Source organism: Crinia signifera, chromosome 8 (assembly GCF_055691185.1).
Source record: "Crinia signifera chromosome 8, ASM5569118v1, whole genome shotgun sequence".
NCBI lineage: Eukaryota > Metazoa > Chordata > Amphibia > Anura > Myobatrachidae > Crinia > Crinia signifera.
In genome coordinates this window covers 93,950,781-93,968,739 of record NC_139224.1, presented here as the reverse complement: position 1 = coordinate 93,968,739, position 17,959 = coordinate 93,950,781, and the positions used below count along the sequence as shown (strand labels likewise).

At 41.3% G+C, this 17,959-nt stretch overlaps 1 protein-coding gene across 12 annotated transcripts in view; it reads left to right on the top strand.

The window, feature by feature from the left end:
- KCNT2 (potassium sodium-activated channel subfamily T member 2) overlaps window positions 1-17,959 on the top strand; it is an 852,827-nt gene that overhangs the window by 747,479 nt on the left and 87,389 nt on the right. For all 12 annotated transcript variants that reach the window (XM_083156802.1, XM_083156806.1, XM_083156799.1 and 9 more), the window contains 3 exons: window positions 11,236-11,337; window positions 14,948-15,031; window positions 17,786-17,914. In XM_083156802.1, the coding sequence (XP_083012928.1) occupies window positions 11,236-11,337; window positions 14,948-15,031; window positions 17,786-17,914 (315 nt within the window). The remainder of the gene's footprint in view (window positions 1-11,235; window positions 11,338-14,947; window positions 15,032-17,785; window positions 17,915-17,959) is intronic.

The window sequence follows — 17,959 nt, the reverse complement described above, 5'->3', positions numbered from 1 at the left end:
ACACAACACTTCTGTTTTATGGCTTGTGGTATTATGTGATAAATAAAAGGATATGTTTATATCAACGGCTTTTAAAACTTTATTACGTACAGTTACTGTGTTGTTGAATCTGCAGCTGTTCATTATTAGTACAGAATTTCTAGATTTCTATGCCTGAGAATATATAGCTCCATTAGAGACATCAATATGGGGGTGCATTCATGACATCCTAGTGGGTGAAACCCCCTTGGATGGTGTCACAGATCAGCAGTAAGCCTGTGGAGAAACTGGATGCTACAGTATCTAGCAGCTTCCTGGATGCTGGGCAATCCCAAAATTTGGAACAAAACAGGGAAAAGTCACATGGTCCCCAAAACATTATCATAGGCATGGCTTTGTGGACATGATGTCATGCCCCCTTTCATGAGAGGATTGGATGTGAGGAGAGAGGGTGTGTCCCCATTCATGTAGGTCGGGGCCCGGTTTGAGTCTTTGGACTTTTAGCCTCACAGAAGGCTAATTTGAGCTTTCAGTTGTATGGTTGTGTTCAAATGCAGTCAGCCTGATCACTTCTCTCACACTGCCTTGGAAAAAGAGGAGGATTATGGAGTCTCTGGGAGAAATTTACGGTACTTGTTTCCTAGTACGGCACCCACGATTTTAATCTTAGTACATCGTTTTGATCACATCGACCAGATCGCATGCGTTGCGATGCGATCTAAATTAGGATTTCATTGTACAATCACCCTGATGGATGATTATTATGTTATATGCACCCCCATTGTTAACACCACTGCCACTATTAATGCGAACCCGAGTGGACGCTGAATACATGTGAAGTTATCCATGTCCCCTCGAAGGGTTCGCTGCGCTGACCATGCTTCGACCAGGTATCGTCCAAGAAGGGGTATGACTCCACAGGCTCTTGCAGCAAATCTGGATCTCTCTGCATTACTGGCAGCTTGTGAAGATCCCTGCTCCCTAGTCCATAACTATAATAGGGATATAACGGCTGCAATTGATATTATAGCCCCAGTGCGTGTACAACGTCTCAAACCACATCGTCAAGCTCCCTGGTTTGACAGCAGTCTTAATGAGCTCAAGAAAAGGGGGCGTCGAATTGAAAGACAATGGAGGAAGACTAACCTTTTGGAGGACAAGATAAAACTAACAAAGCATATTGAGGAATATCAATCAACAATAACCCGTAAGAAGTCAGAGTTCCTGTCAACTGAGATCATGGCAGCAAACAATAGGCCTGCTCAACTTTTCAGCACAGTGGAAATGCTTTGCAAGCTAGCATGCCTGCAGCCTGTTGAAACACTCTCCCAGGCAAGATGTAATGAGTTTGCAAAATTCTTCTCAGATAAAATATCCGCCGTCAGGGCTGGAATCTCCACAGTTCCGTCAGATGAGTGCCAAACTACCAAGCCTGACAATGTAAGCCACCTATCCTCATGGACCCGCTTTGACCCAATGGATGTAAAGGACATTGCTGAAATTGTCCAGATTTTGCGTCCCACTACCTGTGATCTGGACCCTGCCCCAACCAAGCTCCTAATAGGGTGCATGGATATAATTGGCCCTGTGTTTGCAAAAATTGTTCAGTGCTCTTTGAAGACAGGAATTTTTTCTCAACCTCTAAAGGAAGCAATTGTTAGACCTCTTCTTAAAAAACCTAATATAGATCCAGACTGCATGACCAACTACAGACCGGTATCAAACCTTCCTTTTCTAGGAAAAGTCATTGAAAATGTGGTTGCAAATCAACTAGAAACCCGCCTGATATCTCATGATATGTGTGATCCATTCCAATCAGGATTCAGGAGAAGACATAGCACTGAAACAGCCCTGGTATATGTGCTAAACGATCTTCTGATGGCAAGAGACAGAGGTGACTGTTCAATCTTAATCCTTCTGGATCTCTCTGCAGCATTTGATACTGTGGACCATGGGCTTCTGATTGAGCGCCTAAAAAATTTCTGTGGACTGGATGGCACAGTATTAAGCTGGTTTAAATAATTTCTCGCTGGCAGGTCACAGAGAGTTTCATCTGGAGTATACTCATCTTCATCCATGCCATTTCCATGCGGTGTCCCACAAGGTTCTATATTATCCCCCATGCTTTTTGCAGTGTACATGCTGCCACTGGGTGAAATAATTAGGCGCCATAGCCTTGTCTACCACTGCTTTGCAGATGACACACAGCTGTACTTGTCCTTTGCTCCAGGCACTGAAAACCCAATAGCGACCCAAAATGGCTGTCTAGCTGAGCTCCAGGAATGGATGAGTGCCAGTTGGCTGAGACTGAATCCTGATAAAACAGAAGTCCTTATGATTGGACCTCAACATCAAAGGACAAGACTGCAGCACAGCCACCCAACTGGACTGCCACTTGGGGGTACAGAATTACAAAACTCTGATCATGTGCAGAATCTTGGCGTGGTACTAGATGGTGGATTGACACTTAAACATCAGATATATAATAGAAAAGAGAAGTGAATCTGGAAAGTAGCGCTCAGTGATTACTAGGTTCAAGATAGGGTCATTAGCCTTAGAATACAAATGAATGATACAAAACCAAATACTCCGTAATCACACTGAAATGGTTTTCAGATGATAAACCAAAAGCTCCGTTTTCACAATGGAGTGGTTATTATGATGAATTTTCAACACGATCTCCCCTAATACACATACAGGGGAGACATAATAGAACAAGGCATAGTGCAGACCGTAAAGGTAAAAAGGTTTTTAATCTAAAAGTTGCACTTACAAAGTGTAGAAGATAAAATGGCACAAAACAATGGTTCCCAGGCAATACAGCAAGCAGGATGGTAGCGGGTCCTTCTCTGTTCTGGGTCCCTTGGTCCGGTACCAAGGGGGGCTCAGTCCAGGGTCCTCTGTAACTGCTGCGCTGAAGTCCGGTCACCAATGTCCAAAATGTCTCTAGCACACGCTTAACGCGTTTCGGAACGCAAGTTCCTTCTTCAGAAGCGTATAGTCCTTGTTCAGCAGAGGGGCATATATATACCCCTCTTCCCTAAAAACATGATACACAACATGTGCCGCTAATCGGCGTACAGCATCCGTCTTCCGTGTGGATCCAACATGGCGGTGCGTTCCACTAAGCGGAAATGCGTCACCCCATGCGTGCCATTCACCGGAAGTTATTGTTGCCGGTAATGAAAGCGCTCCCTGCGTGTCAACAGGGCAGCGTTTTGCGTTCCACTTGATATAATCGCCGGGATGGGTGGTTTGTCACAAGGAAGTCGGATACTGCTTACAGATAATACAATAAAAAGCACTCTGTAAGAAAAGAAAAAATATGAAAGTATTAATACAACATAAAATGCGATAATATGCCTGCACCACATATATAAGAAATCAGACACCAAGGTGAAAAAAGGAGTCAGCCTAAAAAAGGTTTCAATTCAAATTCGCCGTTTAATCCTTTCGGCACTAATGTCCCCAATTTATGTATCCAACGCATCTCTGTTTTTGATAGGCGATTGGACATATCATTAGTGCGATGTTTTGGCATTATTTGTTCAATGGCGCAGAAATTGATGATTTGACATTCTTTGGCGTCATGCACAACCCTAAAGTGTTCGGATACAGTGTGTGTTTGAAGTTTTTTCCTGATATTATATATATGTTCAGCAGTTCTTGCCTTCAATTGTCTGCTAGTTTTTCCTATATATGCTAGGTTACAACTGCATTTGAGTAAGTACACAACGTTTCTAGTATGGCATGTTAAAAACTGTTTAATGGAGATTTTTATACCATTCACTGAAAGATGTTCAATTTTTCTTTCTTTACTTTTTACAGTCCTACATGCCAAACAGGAGCCACAGCGATGGAACCCAATGGTCCTTATTGCTTGGCGTGGTTTTTCCTGAATAAAACTGTGCACCAAATGATCTTTTAAAGAGGGTGCTTTTTTATAGATAAACTGTGGTTTCACTGGTAAATCACAACCTATAATCGGATCATTTTTTAAAAGGTGCCAGTTATTTCTGAAGACGCACTCTACATCTTTATGAATGGAACTGTATTGACTTACAAATGCCCATTTAAAGCGGTCCTCCTTTGTGGTAGTTTTTTGTCTTACTTCCAATAGGCTGGATCTCTCGGTCTGATTAATTCTCTCTTTAGCAGTATCAAGTATTTTATCAGAATAACCCTTGGCCTGTAGTCTGTTGGAAACTTCTTTTATTTGTATGTCACAGACAGCAGGATCCGTACAATTTCGTTTGATATGGGAGAATTGTCCATAGGGAATGGCATCAAGCCAATTTCTGTGGTGCTGGCTATCAATATATATAAAACTATTAGACTCAGTTTCTTTTCTGAAAGTCTTAGTTTTCAGAATGTCCGACTCTATATATATATTTAAATCTAAAAACGAGACTGAGTCTTGACTACAACAAAAAGTGAGTTTGATATTTCTATCATTCACATTTAGAGTGGAACAAAAAGAATCAAGGGAATCTTTATTTCCCGACCAAATAAAGCAAATGTCATCTATAAAATGGCTAGAGGACACCAGGCCTGTCCCCAGCACGCCCCCCTGCCACACTACTTGATCTTCCCAGTGGGTCATAAAAAGGTTAGCGTAGCTGGGGGCAAACCTGGTGCCCATAGCCGTGCCCGTGCACTGCAAATAAAATGAGCCTTCATGTAAAAAATAATTGTTGGTTAAAATAAAAGAAATACTGGTTAGTAAAAAAGATTTTTGAAGTTCTGACAAAGAGCTCTTGTTCAAAAAATATGTGACAGCTTCTAATCCTTTTTCTGTGTCGATTATTGTGTACAACGTACTGACATCTGCCGTACACAACCATTGTCCAGGTTCCCATTGAATGCTGGCGAGTTTGTTCAGGACATCACCAGTATCTCTAGTGTAGGCTCTAGTTGCCAACACAAGAGGCTGCAGGTATGAATCAACAAGTGCTGACAAATTACATGTTAGGCTATTACAGCCCGAAATTATCGGGCGTCCGGGCGGGTTCAGGGGGTCTTTGTGGACCTTGGGTAGGACATACATACAAGGGAATTAGATAAAATTACAAAAAAAACAAAATCTAAAAATGGAAATAAAAAACTGAACCTCACTAAAAAGGAATTTGAGGCTTTGGAGGTTTTGAAAAATGACAAAACCATTATTGTGAAACCCGCGGATAAAGGGGGGGGGGTAGTTTTAATGCAAAAAGAAAAATACTTATTAAAAATTTCTAATCAATTATCATCGGGAGAAACATATAAAAAACTAAGAGGTGACCCCACCACTAGAATTAAAAAATCCCTTCTAGAATTAACTACCAAAGCCTTGGAGGACAAAGTGATATCCAAACAGGAATTTGATTTCCTTAACATTGCAGAACCTACTATCCCTTGTATGTATGTCCTACCCAAGGTCCACAAAGACCCCCTGAACCCGCCCGGACGCCCGATAATTTCGGGCTGTAATAGCCTAACATGTAATTTGTCAGCACTTGTTGATTCATACCTGCAGCCTCTTGTGTTGGCAACTAGAGCCTACACTAGAGATACTGGTGATGTCCTGAACAAACTCGCCAGCATTCAATGGGAACCTGGACAATGGTTGTGTACGGCAGATGTCAGTACGTTGTACACAATAATCGACACAGAAAAAGGATTAGAAGCTGTCACATATTTTTTGAACAAGAGCTCTTTGTCAGAACTTCAAAAATCTTTTTTACTAACCAGTATTTCTTTTATTTTAACCAACAATTATTTTTTACATGAAGGCTCATATTATTTGCAGTGCACGGGCACGGCTATGGGCACCAGGTTTGCCCCCAGCTACGCTAACCTTTTTATGGCCCACTGGGAAGATCAAGTAGTGTGGCAGGGGGGCGTGCTGGGGACAGGCCTGGTGTCCTGGAGCCGTTTTATAGATGACATTTGCTTTATTTGGTCGGGAAATAAAGATTCCCTTGATTCTTTTTGTTCCACTCTAAATGTGAATGATAGAAATATCAAACTCACTTTTTGTTGTAGTCAAGACTCAGTCTCGTTTTTAGATTTAAATATATATATAGAGTCGGACATTCTGAAAACTAAGACTTTCAGAAAAGAAACTGAGTCTAATAGTTTTATATATATTGATAGCCAGCACCACAGAAATTGGCTTGATGCCATTCCCTATGGACAATTCTCCCGTATCAAACGAAATTGTACGGATCCTGCTGTCTGTGACATACAAATAAAAGAAGTTTCCAACAGACTACAGGCCAAGGGTTATTCTGATAAAATACTTGATACTGCTAAAGAGAGAATTAATCAGACCGAGAGATCCAGCCTATTGGAAGTAAGACAAAAAACTACCACAAAGGAGGACCGCTTTAAATGGGCATTTGTAAGTCAATACAGTTCCATTCATAAAGATGTAGAGCGCGTCTTCAGAAATAACTGGCACCTTTTAAAAAATGATCCGATTATAGGTTGTGATTTACCAGTGAAACCACAGTTTATCTATAAAAAAGCACCCTCTTTAAAAGATCATTTGGTGCACAGTTTTATTCAGGAAAAACCACGCCAAGCAATAAGGACCATTGGGTTCCATCGCTGTGGCTCCTGTTTGGCATGTAGGACTGTAAAAAGTAAAGAAAGAAAAATTGAACATCTTTCAGTGAATGGTATAAAAATCTCCATTAAACAGTTTTTAACATGCCATACTAGAAACGTTGTGTACTTACTCAAATGCAGTTGTAACCTAGCATATATAGGAAAAACTAGCAGACAATTGAAGGCAAGAACTGCTGAACATATATATAATATCAGGAAAAAACTTCAAACACACACTGTATCCGAACACTTTAGGGTTGTGCATGACGCCAAAGAATGTCAAATCATCAATTTCTGCGCCATTGAACAAATAATGCCAAAACATCGCACTAATGATATGTCCAATCGCCTATCAAAAACAGAGATGCGTTGTATACATAAATTGGGGACATTAGTGCCGAAAGGATTAAACGGCGAATTTGAATTGAAACCTTTTTTAGGCTGACTCCTTTTTTCACCTTGGTGTCTGATTTCTTATATATGTGGTGCAGGCATATTATCGCATTTTATGTTGTATTAATACTTTCATATTTTTTCTTTTCTTACAGAGTGCTTTTTATTGTATTATCTGTAAGCAGTATCCGACTTCCTTGTGACAAACCACCCATCCCGGCGATTATATCAAGTGGAACGCAAAACGCTGCCCTGTTGACACGCAGGGAGCGCTTTCATTACCGGCAACAATAACTTCCGGTGAATGGCACGCATGGGGTGACGCATTTCCGCTTAGTGGAACGCACCGCCATGTTGGATCCACACGGAAGACGGATGCTGTACGCCGATTAGCGGCACATGTTGTGTATCATGTTTTTAGGGAAGAGGGGTATATATATGCCCCTCTGCTGAACAAGGACTATACGCTTCTGAAGAAGGAACTTGCGTTCCGAAACGCGTTAAGCGTGTGCTAGAGACATTTTGGACATTGGTGACCGGACTTCAGCGCAGCAGTTACAGAGGACCCTGGACTGAGCCCCCCTTGGTACCGGACCAAGGGACCCAGAACAGAGAAGGACCCGCTACCATCCTGCTTGCTGTATTGCCTGGGAACCATTGTTTTGTGCCATTTTATCTTCTACACTTTGTAAGTGCAACTTTTAGATTAAAAACCTTTTTACCTTTACGGTCTGCACTATGCCTTGTTCTATTATGTCTCCCCTGTATGTGTATTAGGGGAGATCGTGTTGAAAATTCATCATAATAACCACTCCATTGTGAAAACGGAGCTTTTGGTTTATCATCTGAAAACCATTTCAGTGTGATTACGGAGTATTTGGTTTTGTATCATTCATTTGTATTCTAAGGCTAATTACCCTATCTTGAACCTAGTAATCACTGAGCGCTACTTTCCAGATTCACTTCTCTTTTCTATTATATGTCTACCTTTTGGAGTAGTTACGAGGTGTAATTCTACTCTGTGTATCTGTGGTGTAGCAGCACTGTGGTTATATTTGCGCATTCTCCAATCATACCTTTTTTTCTTGTTACTTAAACATCAGATATCAGCCACAATCAAATCCTCATTCTTTCATCTGAGGAACATAGCCAGAATCAAACACTTAATCCCATCTGAAGACCTGCCAAAAGTCATACATGCATTTGTATCATCTCGTTTGGATTACTGCAATGCCCTTTACCTTGGTCTACCAGCAAAAGAACTGCACCGATTATAGCTGGTACAAAACACAGCTGCGAGGCTGTTAACTAAACAGCCCTGCTCTAGCCACATTACTCCCATTCTCTACTCCCTTCACTGGCTGCCAATAAAATGGCGAAAAATTTTCAAGATCAATCTACTTAGTTTCAAAGTTCATGACCAAGGCCCAAGGTACCTGAAGCAGCTTCTGATTCCATACTGTCCCACCCCATTACTGCGGTCTGTAGATGAAGGACTTTTAGCAGTACCTAGGATCTCCCGTAATTCATCTGGGGGTCGAGCTTTTAGCCATTCAGCTCCGACTTTATGGAACTCACTTCCCCGCACAGTTCGAGAGACCCCCACTCTAGAATGCTTCAAAAACTGACTCAAGACCTTCCTATTTACTCAAGCGTTTCCTTCAGACCCTTAAGTATTGTTTATGAAAAGCTTTTCTGTACTGCATTACATTCATTCTATCTGTTAAGCGCCTTGAGTCCTATTGGAGAAAGAGCGCTATATAAATAAAATTATTATTATTATTATCTTCTAGAAGGTGCTAAATAAATAAGAAGTACATTTTCCCCATAACAACATCCTATGTGAAATAGAACTCCCATGTTTTTGGCCTCTGTGAGGGCCAGATGTATCAAGCTTCAAAAGTTAAAAAGTGGAGAGTGAAAAACAGCCAGCTCCTACCTGTCATTTTTCAAACACAGCCTGTAACAGGACAGGTAGGAGCTGATTGGCTGGCTCTTTATCACTCTCTATTGTATCACTTTTGAAACTTGATTCATCTGGCCCTGAGAGAGGAATCTGCTGTTGAAACCAGTAATCTGTGGTGCATCGCATGCAGTTCACACTGCAGCATTTTTTCTTTTGGCTTGCAAAAAAAAGTATGTGCATGCAGTACTTTTTGTACTAGATCACATTGCATCTAGTTCAAATGGCACGTTGTTTTAATGTATTGCATACGATTTTAACTAGATGTGATGCGATCTAGTGCAAAAAACATCGAGCACACATCTCAGTTTGTCTGGGCAACTTGACTTGCACACTTCTCTATGATTATTATTGTTTTATTTTTTATTTAATTTTTTTCATTTTTTTAGTGAGTTAATATTATCATGTATGTATTTAGTGGAAAGCCATCAATTAATTATTTATTTTTTTAATTCAATGATTTTTATTGAAATTTTACAGTGTATAACAAGGTTACCTTTAATGTTTATTTCTGTTTTGCTGCATAATACAATTGGTTGCGTCCATTTACACCAATCTAACAGCCTTGTGTGATTTTTCAACTAATGCTCACTACCAGCTAACCCTGGAGATGGTACCTAAGGCTATTTCCCTGATGCTGTTACAATATAAAATACATATACTATTATTAATAGTTAATAGTGTATATATGTTATCTAAATCTAGACCATTGGCTATATCATTGTATCATGGAAGAATGAATATAAAATACAATATACAACAGTTTTCCATATTACATTTTAAATTAAACATTTATTTTACTGTGTATCTATCTATCTATCTATCTATCTATCTATCTATCTATCTATCTATCTATCTATCAAGGGAAAAGGCAGAACTGAGCTTGCACAGCACTTGCTCTCTCACCTCATTAACTATGCCTGTCACCTCTAGTAGGTTTATCTGGTTGCTGCACTTATTGAACACTCAGATCCACACACACAGCAAACTTGGTAGGAGTAGCTGCTGCCCCTGAACAGGCACAACAGCTTTGTTCTGTCCCATTTACTGTGTGTTGATGCCTTAGTGCTAGTAAAATAGTGTTATTTATTGCATTACTGTTATTATTGTAATATTCATTCAAGGTGCTGACTACATACCTCCCAAAATGACCCTCTCCAGGAGGGACAGAATGCTCTGCTCCTGGACTTCCCTCTTAATATCTGATTACCATCACCTGTTTCAAACAGGTTCATTGATTAGAAAGGTGTTTTACCACAGGTGATATTAATCATCCATTAAGGGGAAAGTCCAGAAACAGAGCAATGTGTTCCTCCTGGAGAGGCTCATGATGGGAGGTATGTGACTAGACTAGAGTGGAGTTTCTTGGCAACTAAAAAACCCTCCTGCATTTGCACCTCAGATCACCAGTACAATGAACACAATGGTGATAAGGTTAAAAGGTTGACATTCTTTAGGTTAAAGGGTGCAAAATGTTGACATGGTCAGTAGGTAAACATTTAACAAGTTGACGGTGCTTAAGGTTAACAGGTTCAAAAGTTGACAGGTTCAAATGGCCAAATTACAATGGTCGACACACATATTTTTTCAGTTTGTTATACTTTTTCATCTTTTACCAACCACATGTACTACAATAGGGAATAGTAACTTCTGTAGAGTACTGCAATAACGGTGCAAAGGACTTAAAGTGAGGTGAGCAAAGTGTGATGAGTAAGGTGAACTCGCGAGGGCACACACTTCCCCTAATTTGGCTTAAACATGTAAAATTACATTTAAAAGTGTGTCAACCCTTTTTTGTATCAACCATTCCAGTCAACCGTTTGCCTGTGTCAACCTACCTCATGTTCAATGGGGTCGCCCTTTTAAAAGTCAATCTTTTACTGGTCAACCCCATACCTCCCAACATGACCCTCTCCAGGAGGGACACAATGCTCTGTTTCTGGACTCCCTCTTAATTTATGATTGCCATCACCTGTTTTAAACCGGATGATTGCTAAGAAAGCTGCTTCAACACAGGTGATGGTAATCATTAATTAAGAGTGAAGTCCAGAAATAGAGCATTGTGTCCCTCCTGGAGAGGGTCATGTTGGGAGGTATGGTTCAACCCAAAGATCCACACCCATATAAACAAACCATAAACATGACAATATCTTCTACTGACTTGCTGAAATAGGTTTTGGTATGTAATGGCATGGCTCAGCCATACTACATGTCTCCCCTGGCTGAGCAGCAGAAAACTGTACCTTTCTCTATGTCAAATTGTTTTTCCTCCCCATACAAATATATATATATATATATATTTTTTTCAGAAAGAGCGAGAACGGGGATCTAATCTGGCATTCATGTTTCGCCTTCCTTTTGCTGCTGGAAGGGTTTTCAGCATCAGCATGTTAGACACACTGTTATACCAGGTAAAATATAATAATTGAAAACACTACAGATAATTCACAGAGAAAATGTATTTTAAAATGTCAATCATGCTAAATGTTTTTTAAATGGAAACTAAACACTCTAAACTGAACAAGAAATTAAAGGTTATTGCAATACAGTTTTATAGTTAAGTAAAATTGTTTGGATTTAAAATGCTTTTTACAGGAATGTCTTCTGGCTGAGTAAAACAGTTCCATCACACATTTATTCAAAGATTACTGCTGGTATAGAAGTCTGCATACTGTATAGGGTGAAATGTAAAAGGGGGAGAGAATCAGAAAGTGAGAGAATTGGAAAAAAATCTCCAGATTTTTTAAAGCGGCAATCATTTACACTGCAAAATTAAACTGGTTTTGCAATTTAGACGATTGCGCTTTAAAAAACAAGTGGTGAGTGCATGCATATCTAAAGTGACTCTAAGGTCACCCTAGATATGCATGCACATTTTCCAGGAAGTGGACGGACAGGGTGAATTCCATGGGAATGCCTTGCGTTTGCATGGGGACACTGGGCATTCCCATGGGCATGACTATCCGCCACCACCCCATGCCCCCCGCCCGCAGTCTCGGGTGTGGGGGCATGGGCAGGCTGTTCGCCGTGGCCGCACGCACCCTGTGTATGCACATGTACAGAAATGCGCCTGCATGCGCATATGCCCAACATTGGGTGAATTAATCTGAATAACCCCATAGTTCATGCAACATTTCTTCATGAAAACTATTAACAGGAAGGGGGGTATTCAATGTGCCACCGCAATTCCCCATGGAGGAAATAGCGGCAGCTCCCTATTCAATGCTGTCTTTAGCCCGATAAAGGCCGAGGATTGTTGCGATCCCGGCCACAGATCGACAATCCACGCCCAATTTCCAGCCACGCCCCTTTTGTGATGATCGTGATGATCGCCAGGCAGGAGATTGAATCCTGCCTGTCGTTCACCTGATGATCAATCCGCAAATGGGCCAGGATCGTGGCTGTCAGGAGGGATCAACAGCCGTGATCCTGGATTGAATTCCCCCATGAAACCATTGGTATGTTGTATTTTTAATATAAGTGCTAAGTATTGAATCACTCTAAAAATATGCAGACACAGAGTATACTGATGTTTACACTAAACGAAAGATGTTGTAAAAAAAAATAATGTAAAAGGCTATTTATATTTTATATGAAATAATCATTTGCATCTGTGGTCAGGCATTTTTGTAACACAATGGGTGACATTTAATAGGAGTCGATTTGTGTATTTTTGCGATATTTTCGCATTAAAACGGCGATTTTGAATTTTTTTGCATTTTTTTTGGCCAAATCGCACATTTAATAGGGTGCGCAACGGCCTTTTTTTCGGGTTTTTTTTGCCGATAAATCGCACTTAATTCGCATCCAGATGTTTTCGCACAGAAAAGTATACAAATTTAATGGAATGCGCAAATGGAAATTGCACTTTGGTCTATATAAATCAAACTTTTTTCAGACCAGGGTCTGATGTGCGAATTGGTCAGAGATATGCACAGATCATTGCGATCTGTGCATGTTTCTGGTGTAAAAATAGAGTAAAAAAAACCCCTAAAAAAACGGCGTGAGGTCCCCCCTCCTGAGCATAACCAGCCGGTCCTGGTTTCATAAAATCATGGGGCAAAAAAAAAATAGGGTTCCCCTGGATTTTATAAAACCAGCACCAGGCTCATAGGCCGGTCCTGGTTCCCAAAATACAGGGGAAAATTAGAGTAGGGGGCCCCCGTATTTCAAGAACCAGCACTGGGCCCAACCAGCCAGCAGGGTAATGCCACAGCCGGGGGGAGACTTTTTATACAAGTCCCCCGGCCAAAGCATTCATCCCCCTGACCGGTCAGCATGGGCAGGGGTCCGGGGGGGGTGGGGACCCCCAAAAAGAAGGGGTCCCCCCCTCCAGAACTTACCTGCCCATGCTGAAGCCCGGGGCTGTCCTCGATGCCCCTGGGCGGTGGGCATGGAGCTGATATTTGGTGTAAAAAATAGATGATAAACTATTGTCTTATACCGTGGAACTATGAGTCCCAGCAAGCCTCCCCCACATGCTGGGACTTGAGAACCACAAGTCCCAGCATGTGGGGCATTAAAGGGCCCGCTGGCACTTGTAGTTCCACAGTAAAAGAAATAGTTAAATAAACACACACTGACACCCATTAAAAATAAAACTTTAATACATCCAAAGCCCATACATGCTGATACTTACCTATCTTGAGCCCATCGGTAGGTCCCAGGGTCCGGTTCCGGTGCCTTGGTTCCGGGGCTGGTCCGGGGCTCCAGGGCTGAAGAGTCCGGGGTCCTGGATCCGAAGAAATCCCTGGGGGACCTGTGGAAGGAAATCCTACTCACCCAGGTCCTCTGGCGGAGATCCCCTCATCTTCTCCTTCTTCTCCGTCTCCGATGAAACATCTCTGCACCTCTCAAAGTCCGATGGGTAACGGCGGCTGACTACGGCGGAGACGAGACGGAGAAGATGAGGGGATCTTCGCCAGAGGACCTGGGTGAGTAGAATTTCCTTCCACAGGTCCCCCATGGATTTCTTCGGATCCAGGACTCTGGACTCTTCAGCCCAGGAGCCCTGGACCAACCCCAGAACCAAGGCACCGAAACCGGACCCTGGGACCTACCTACGGGCTCAAGATAGGTAAGTATCAGTATGTATGGGTTTGGATGTATTAAAGTTTTATTTTTAATGGGTGTCAGTGTGTGTATATTTAACTATTTCTTTTATTGTGGAACTACAAGTGCCAGCGGACCCTTTAATGCCCTACATGCTGGGACTTGTGGTTCTCCAAGTCCCAGCATGCGGGGGAGGCTTGCTGGGACTCATAGTTCCACGGTATAAGACAATAGTTTATCATCTATTTTTTACACCAAATATCAGCACGATTTTTGCTGTTTTTAGATTTTTTTATATACTTACCTGGTCCCACACCGTCCACTGCAGCCTTCAGGACCTTCTTCAGCGGTCCCAGGGGTGCACTGTGATGGTGATGTTACCGGCGTGCACCCGCGCAATGCACTCCTGGGACCGCTGAAGACGATGAAGAAGTCCTGAAGGCCGCCGTGGACATCGGGGGACTTGGTAAGTATGAAAAAAGGGCAGGGAAAAAAAATCTGAAATATTCTACAATAACACGGTTTTTGGAATATTTTGTATAAGAGATCTCCGGATACGAGAGACTATACCTGTATTATTATTATTATTATTATTATTATTATTAATATTATTAATACAGAATACATTTACAATCCAGAAATATTTACTTTGTATTACAATGTGAAAAGCTGTTGAGGTTTATGCATACACAAACCTGACTGACACATACATAGCATCCATTTTGGGTGAATTTCCGGGTTATTTTGGGGAACTGTAAATCAGATAATTACTGTAGACGATACACTTACTACAGTGTTACATATAAGAAAGGTTGATTATTAACCACCCATTACAAATACCATGCAGCCATATTATACATTTGTTGGGTGCTGCTAAATAGACCACCAAGTTTTATGAGACAAAGTTCACTTCAGTTTTCTCATTGCACATTTGCTGCCCACGCGCTAACATTTGCTCTTCTTTCATAGTCATTTGTGAAAGATTATATGATCTCGATTACAAGACTACTGCTAGGACTGGACACCACGCCGGGATCTGGCTTTCTTTGTTCTGTGAGTTCAAAATTATATGACTAAAAGGCTATTACAGGATTATCTTCTGTAGACTGGAAAGAAAGAAACACCAGGTTTGCTTTGTGAGCTCCGAATCCACTCAGACTACTGTATCTTACAATTTCACTGGAATAAAATGAAGAGTAGAAAGCTTGTTTCAGAAATCGTGTTCCCTGTATATACAGTTTTTATTAAGCAATATAGATAACACAGGTTTAAATTGTAAGATAAAAAAATTTCTCTCTATTGAGTTTTTAGTGTTACTAATTAGTAAACCACCCAGTTCAAATTTCCGTCAATTATTCGTAGTTGGTTTCTATTCAAGAATGTATAGTAAATTATGGGAGAGAGTAAAAAATCCTGAGAGAAGAAGTAATTGTTCCAGAAGCACTAAACTGCTGTATGTTACAGATGTAGCAGCGCTCATCATTGCCATGCCAATCACCATGTGCAACATTCGTGGCAACTTGCGCAGCTCCCATGCATCTATTTCGCTCCCGCGGCTAATAGAATTCCATTAAGCGGTGATGACGTGGAATAGCTATTCCGCACTACGAGCGCACAAGCGGCATATGGCAGCAACGATGAGCACTGCTATAACTGTAGGTATGGCTATGGCAATAGACACATCATCTACCCCTCTTAGAAAATCAGGCACGCGACACCACAAATTAAATCAGTAAGTCCTCCCCACATCATCTTTTCCTGCTTTGCCTCTGGATCTGATGATAGAAAGGAATAAAAATATGGTACTTATATGTTAGTTGGGCCCCCACTATAGTTAGTACATTCATACCCCCACTATCCATGTCGGCATGGAGTTGATTTTATATAGTGTGGCGAGTGCAGCAAGCCACCGAGCCCGAAGCGTGGCGAGCGGACACGGAAAACTAAGCAAATAGCTTACTGGGCGCCCAACTAACATATAAGTACCAAATAATTATGGAATTATAATATTGATTTCACTCATTTCTTTTTCTAAGGATAATTTACAAATGTTTGCTCATATAGAATGAAAATAAATAGGTTATTTTTATTTTTCATCAGTAACAATTGTGTACCAATTTTTGTATGCATATGACATTTATCATAGAAACATACTATAGACTTTGTTGGCAGATAAAACCACTTGGCCCATCTAGTCTGTCCCTTTTTTAAACATGTTATCTCAAACCATATTTGATCCTTATTTCTTTGTAAGGATATTGATATGCCTATCCCAAGCATGTATAAATTGCTCTACTGTATTTGCCTCTACTACCTCTGATGGGAGGCTATTCCACTTATCTACTACTCTTTCTGTGAAGTAATTTCCCCCGAATATTCCTGTACATTCTGTACATGGGACAAAATCTTTAGATCTGCAAATCTTTAGGGGCAGTTGGGCAATTCAATTGCACTCACTAGAGTCCCTGATTTTATGCCCCGATGCTAAGTAGGAGATTTATATTTACCATGATGCGATATCTACATGAGATTCAAAGAAAGAAGAAATTGCACATAACATAATCTCTTTAATAGCTATTTTCTCTTTGAAAGAGGTGTTTTTGTATCTTGCCCAGTTACCCTAGAGCTGCCAGAGCATCTTTACTTGTCAGGTATTATTGGTGAGCTTACTATTTTAGGTTTACCCACAATGCTATCTACCTGATTGTCTACCTACATTTGTCCTAAACATTTTTTATTATTTTTCTTGCTGCAGATATTCTAATATATATTGCTTTATTGTACTTGAATTTAATGGTTGCTACTATTGTAGGTGTGAGGCAGTGGTTCCTAAACTGTATGCCATGACACCCTGAGGTGCTTCAGGCAGGGACAGGGCAAGGCACTAGAGCGCCCCACAGGCACGCGCGGGGGCGCCATGGTGCTCTCCCGCGTGTTATACGGCCACCGCCGCATTGCCCCAAGGGAGGGAAGGGGCTAGCGTGTGATGCGGCCGGCGCCGCATCGCTCCTCTGGGAGAAAGGGGCTGGCGGGTGATACGGCAAGTCACTCCAGAGGCGAGGGGGGGGGGGAGAGTTGAGTCACTCACCTTGATCCAGGGGAGGACCAGATCCCAAGTGCTGCCCTCCAGTGGCGGGCACCCCAGGCAAATGCCTAAAGCTGCCTAGTGGTGGCACCGGCCCTGGCCTCAGGACACTAACAGGGCGTGCCTTAGGGATGGTGGTCCAGGACAAAGTAAAATTATTTATGGTAAATGTAACAGGCAAACCAGTGCTTATGGCTATGTCATAATATATGTGGACAGAATCAAATCTTATCCCTCACCACATAATTAAACTTAAGGATGACATATAAACACAATTTACTTAATTTAATATTTGTTTCTAAACTAATCAATAAGAATGTTTTGACCTAAGGATGTTGCAAAAGTAAAAACAAGGGTTCCATGTTTTAATAATGCTTGGGAACCATTGTGTAAGGCAGGGCTGGGCAACACCGGCCCTACAGATGTTGATGAACTACACATCCCAGCATGCCTTGCATCAGTTTCAGCATGGCCACATAGCAAAACTAATGCAAAGCATCCTGGGATGTGTAGATCACTAACATCTGGAGGGCCGGTGTTGCCCAGCCCTGGTGTAAGGCATATATTTCAACTACTGTACTTCAGTATGTTTTCCTTGCAAATATAAAAAGGGTTGTTGAAGTTCATCCATAACAAAGTGTATATGTGTTGGTGGGTATAAATGTGTGTTCCATGTAACATATAGTACCAGAGATTACAAATCCCAATTTTTTAATTTACAGATGAAAATTACAGATGATGATCTGTGGGTCAGGACGTATGGAAGACTGTATCAAAAGCTTTGTTCATCAACAGGTGATATTCCAATTGGGATCTACAGGACTGAGTGCCAGAAACTTACCACATCTGAGGTTGGTATGAAATGAGATTGTATTAAACTCTAATACATGCACAAA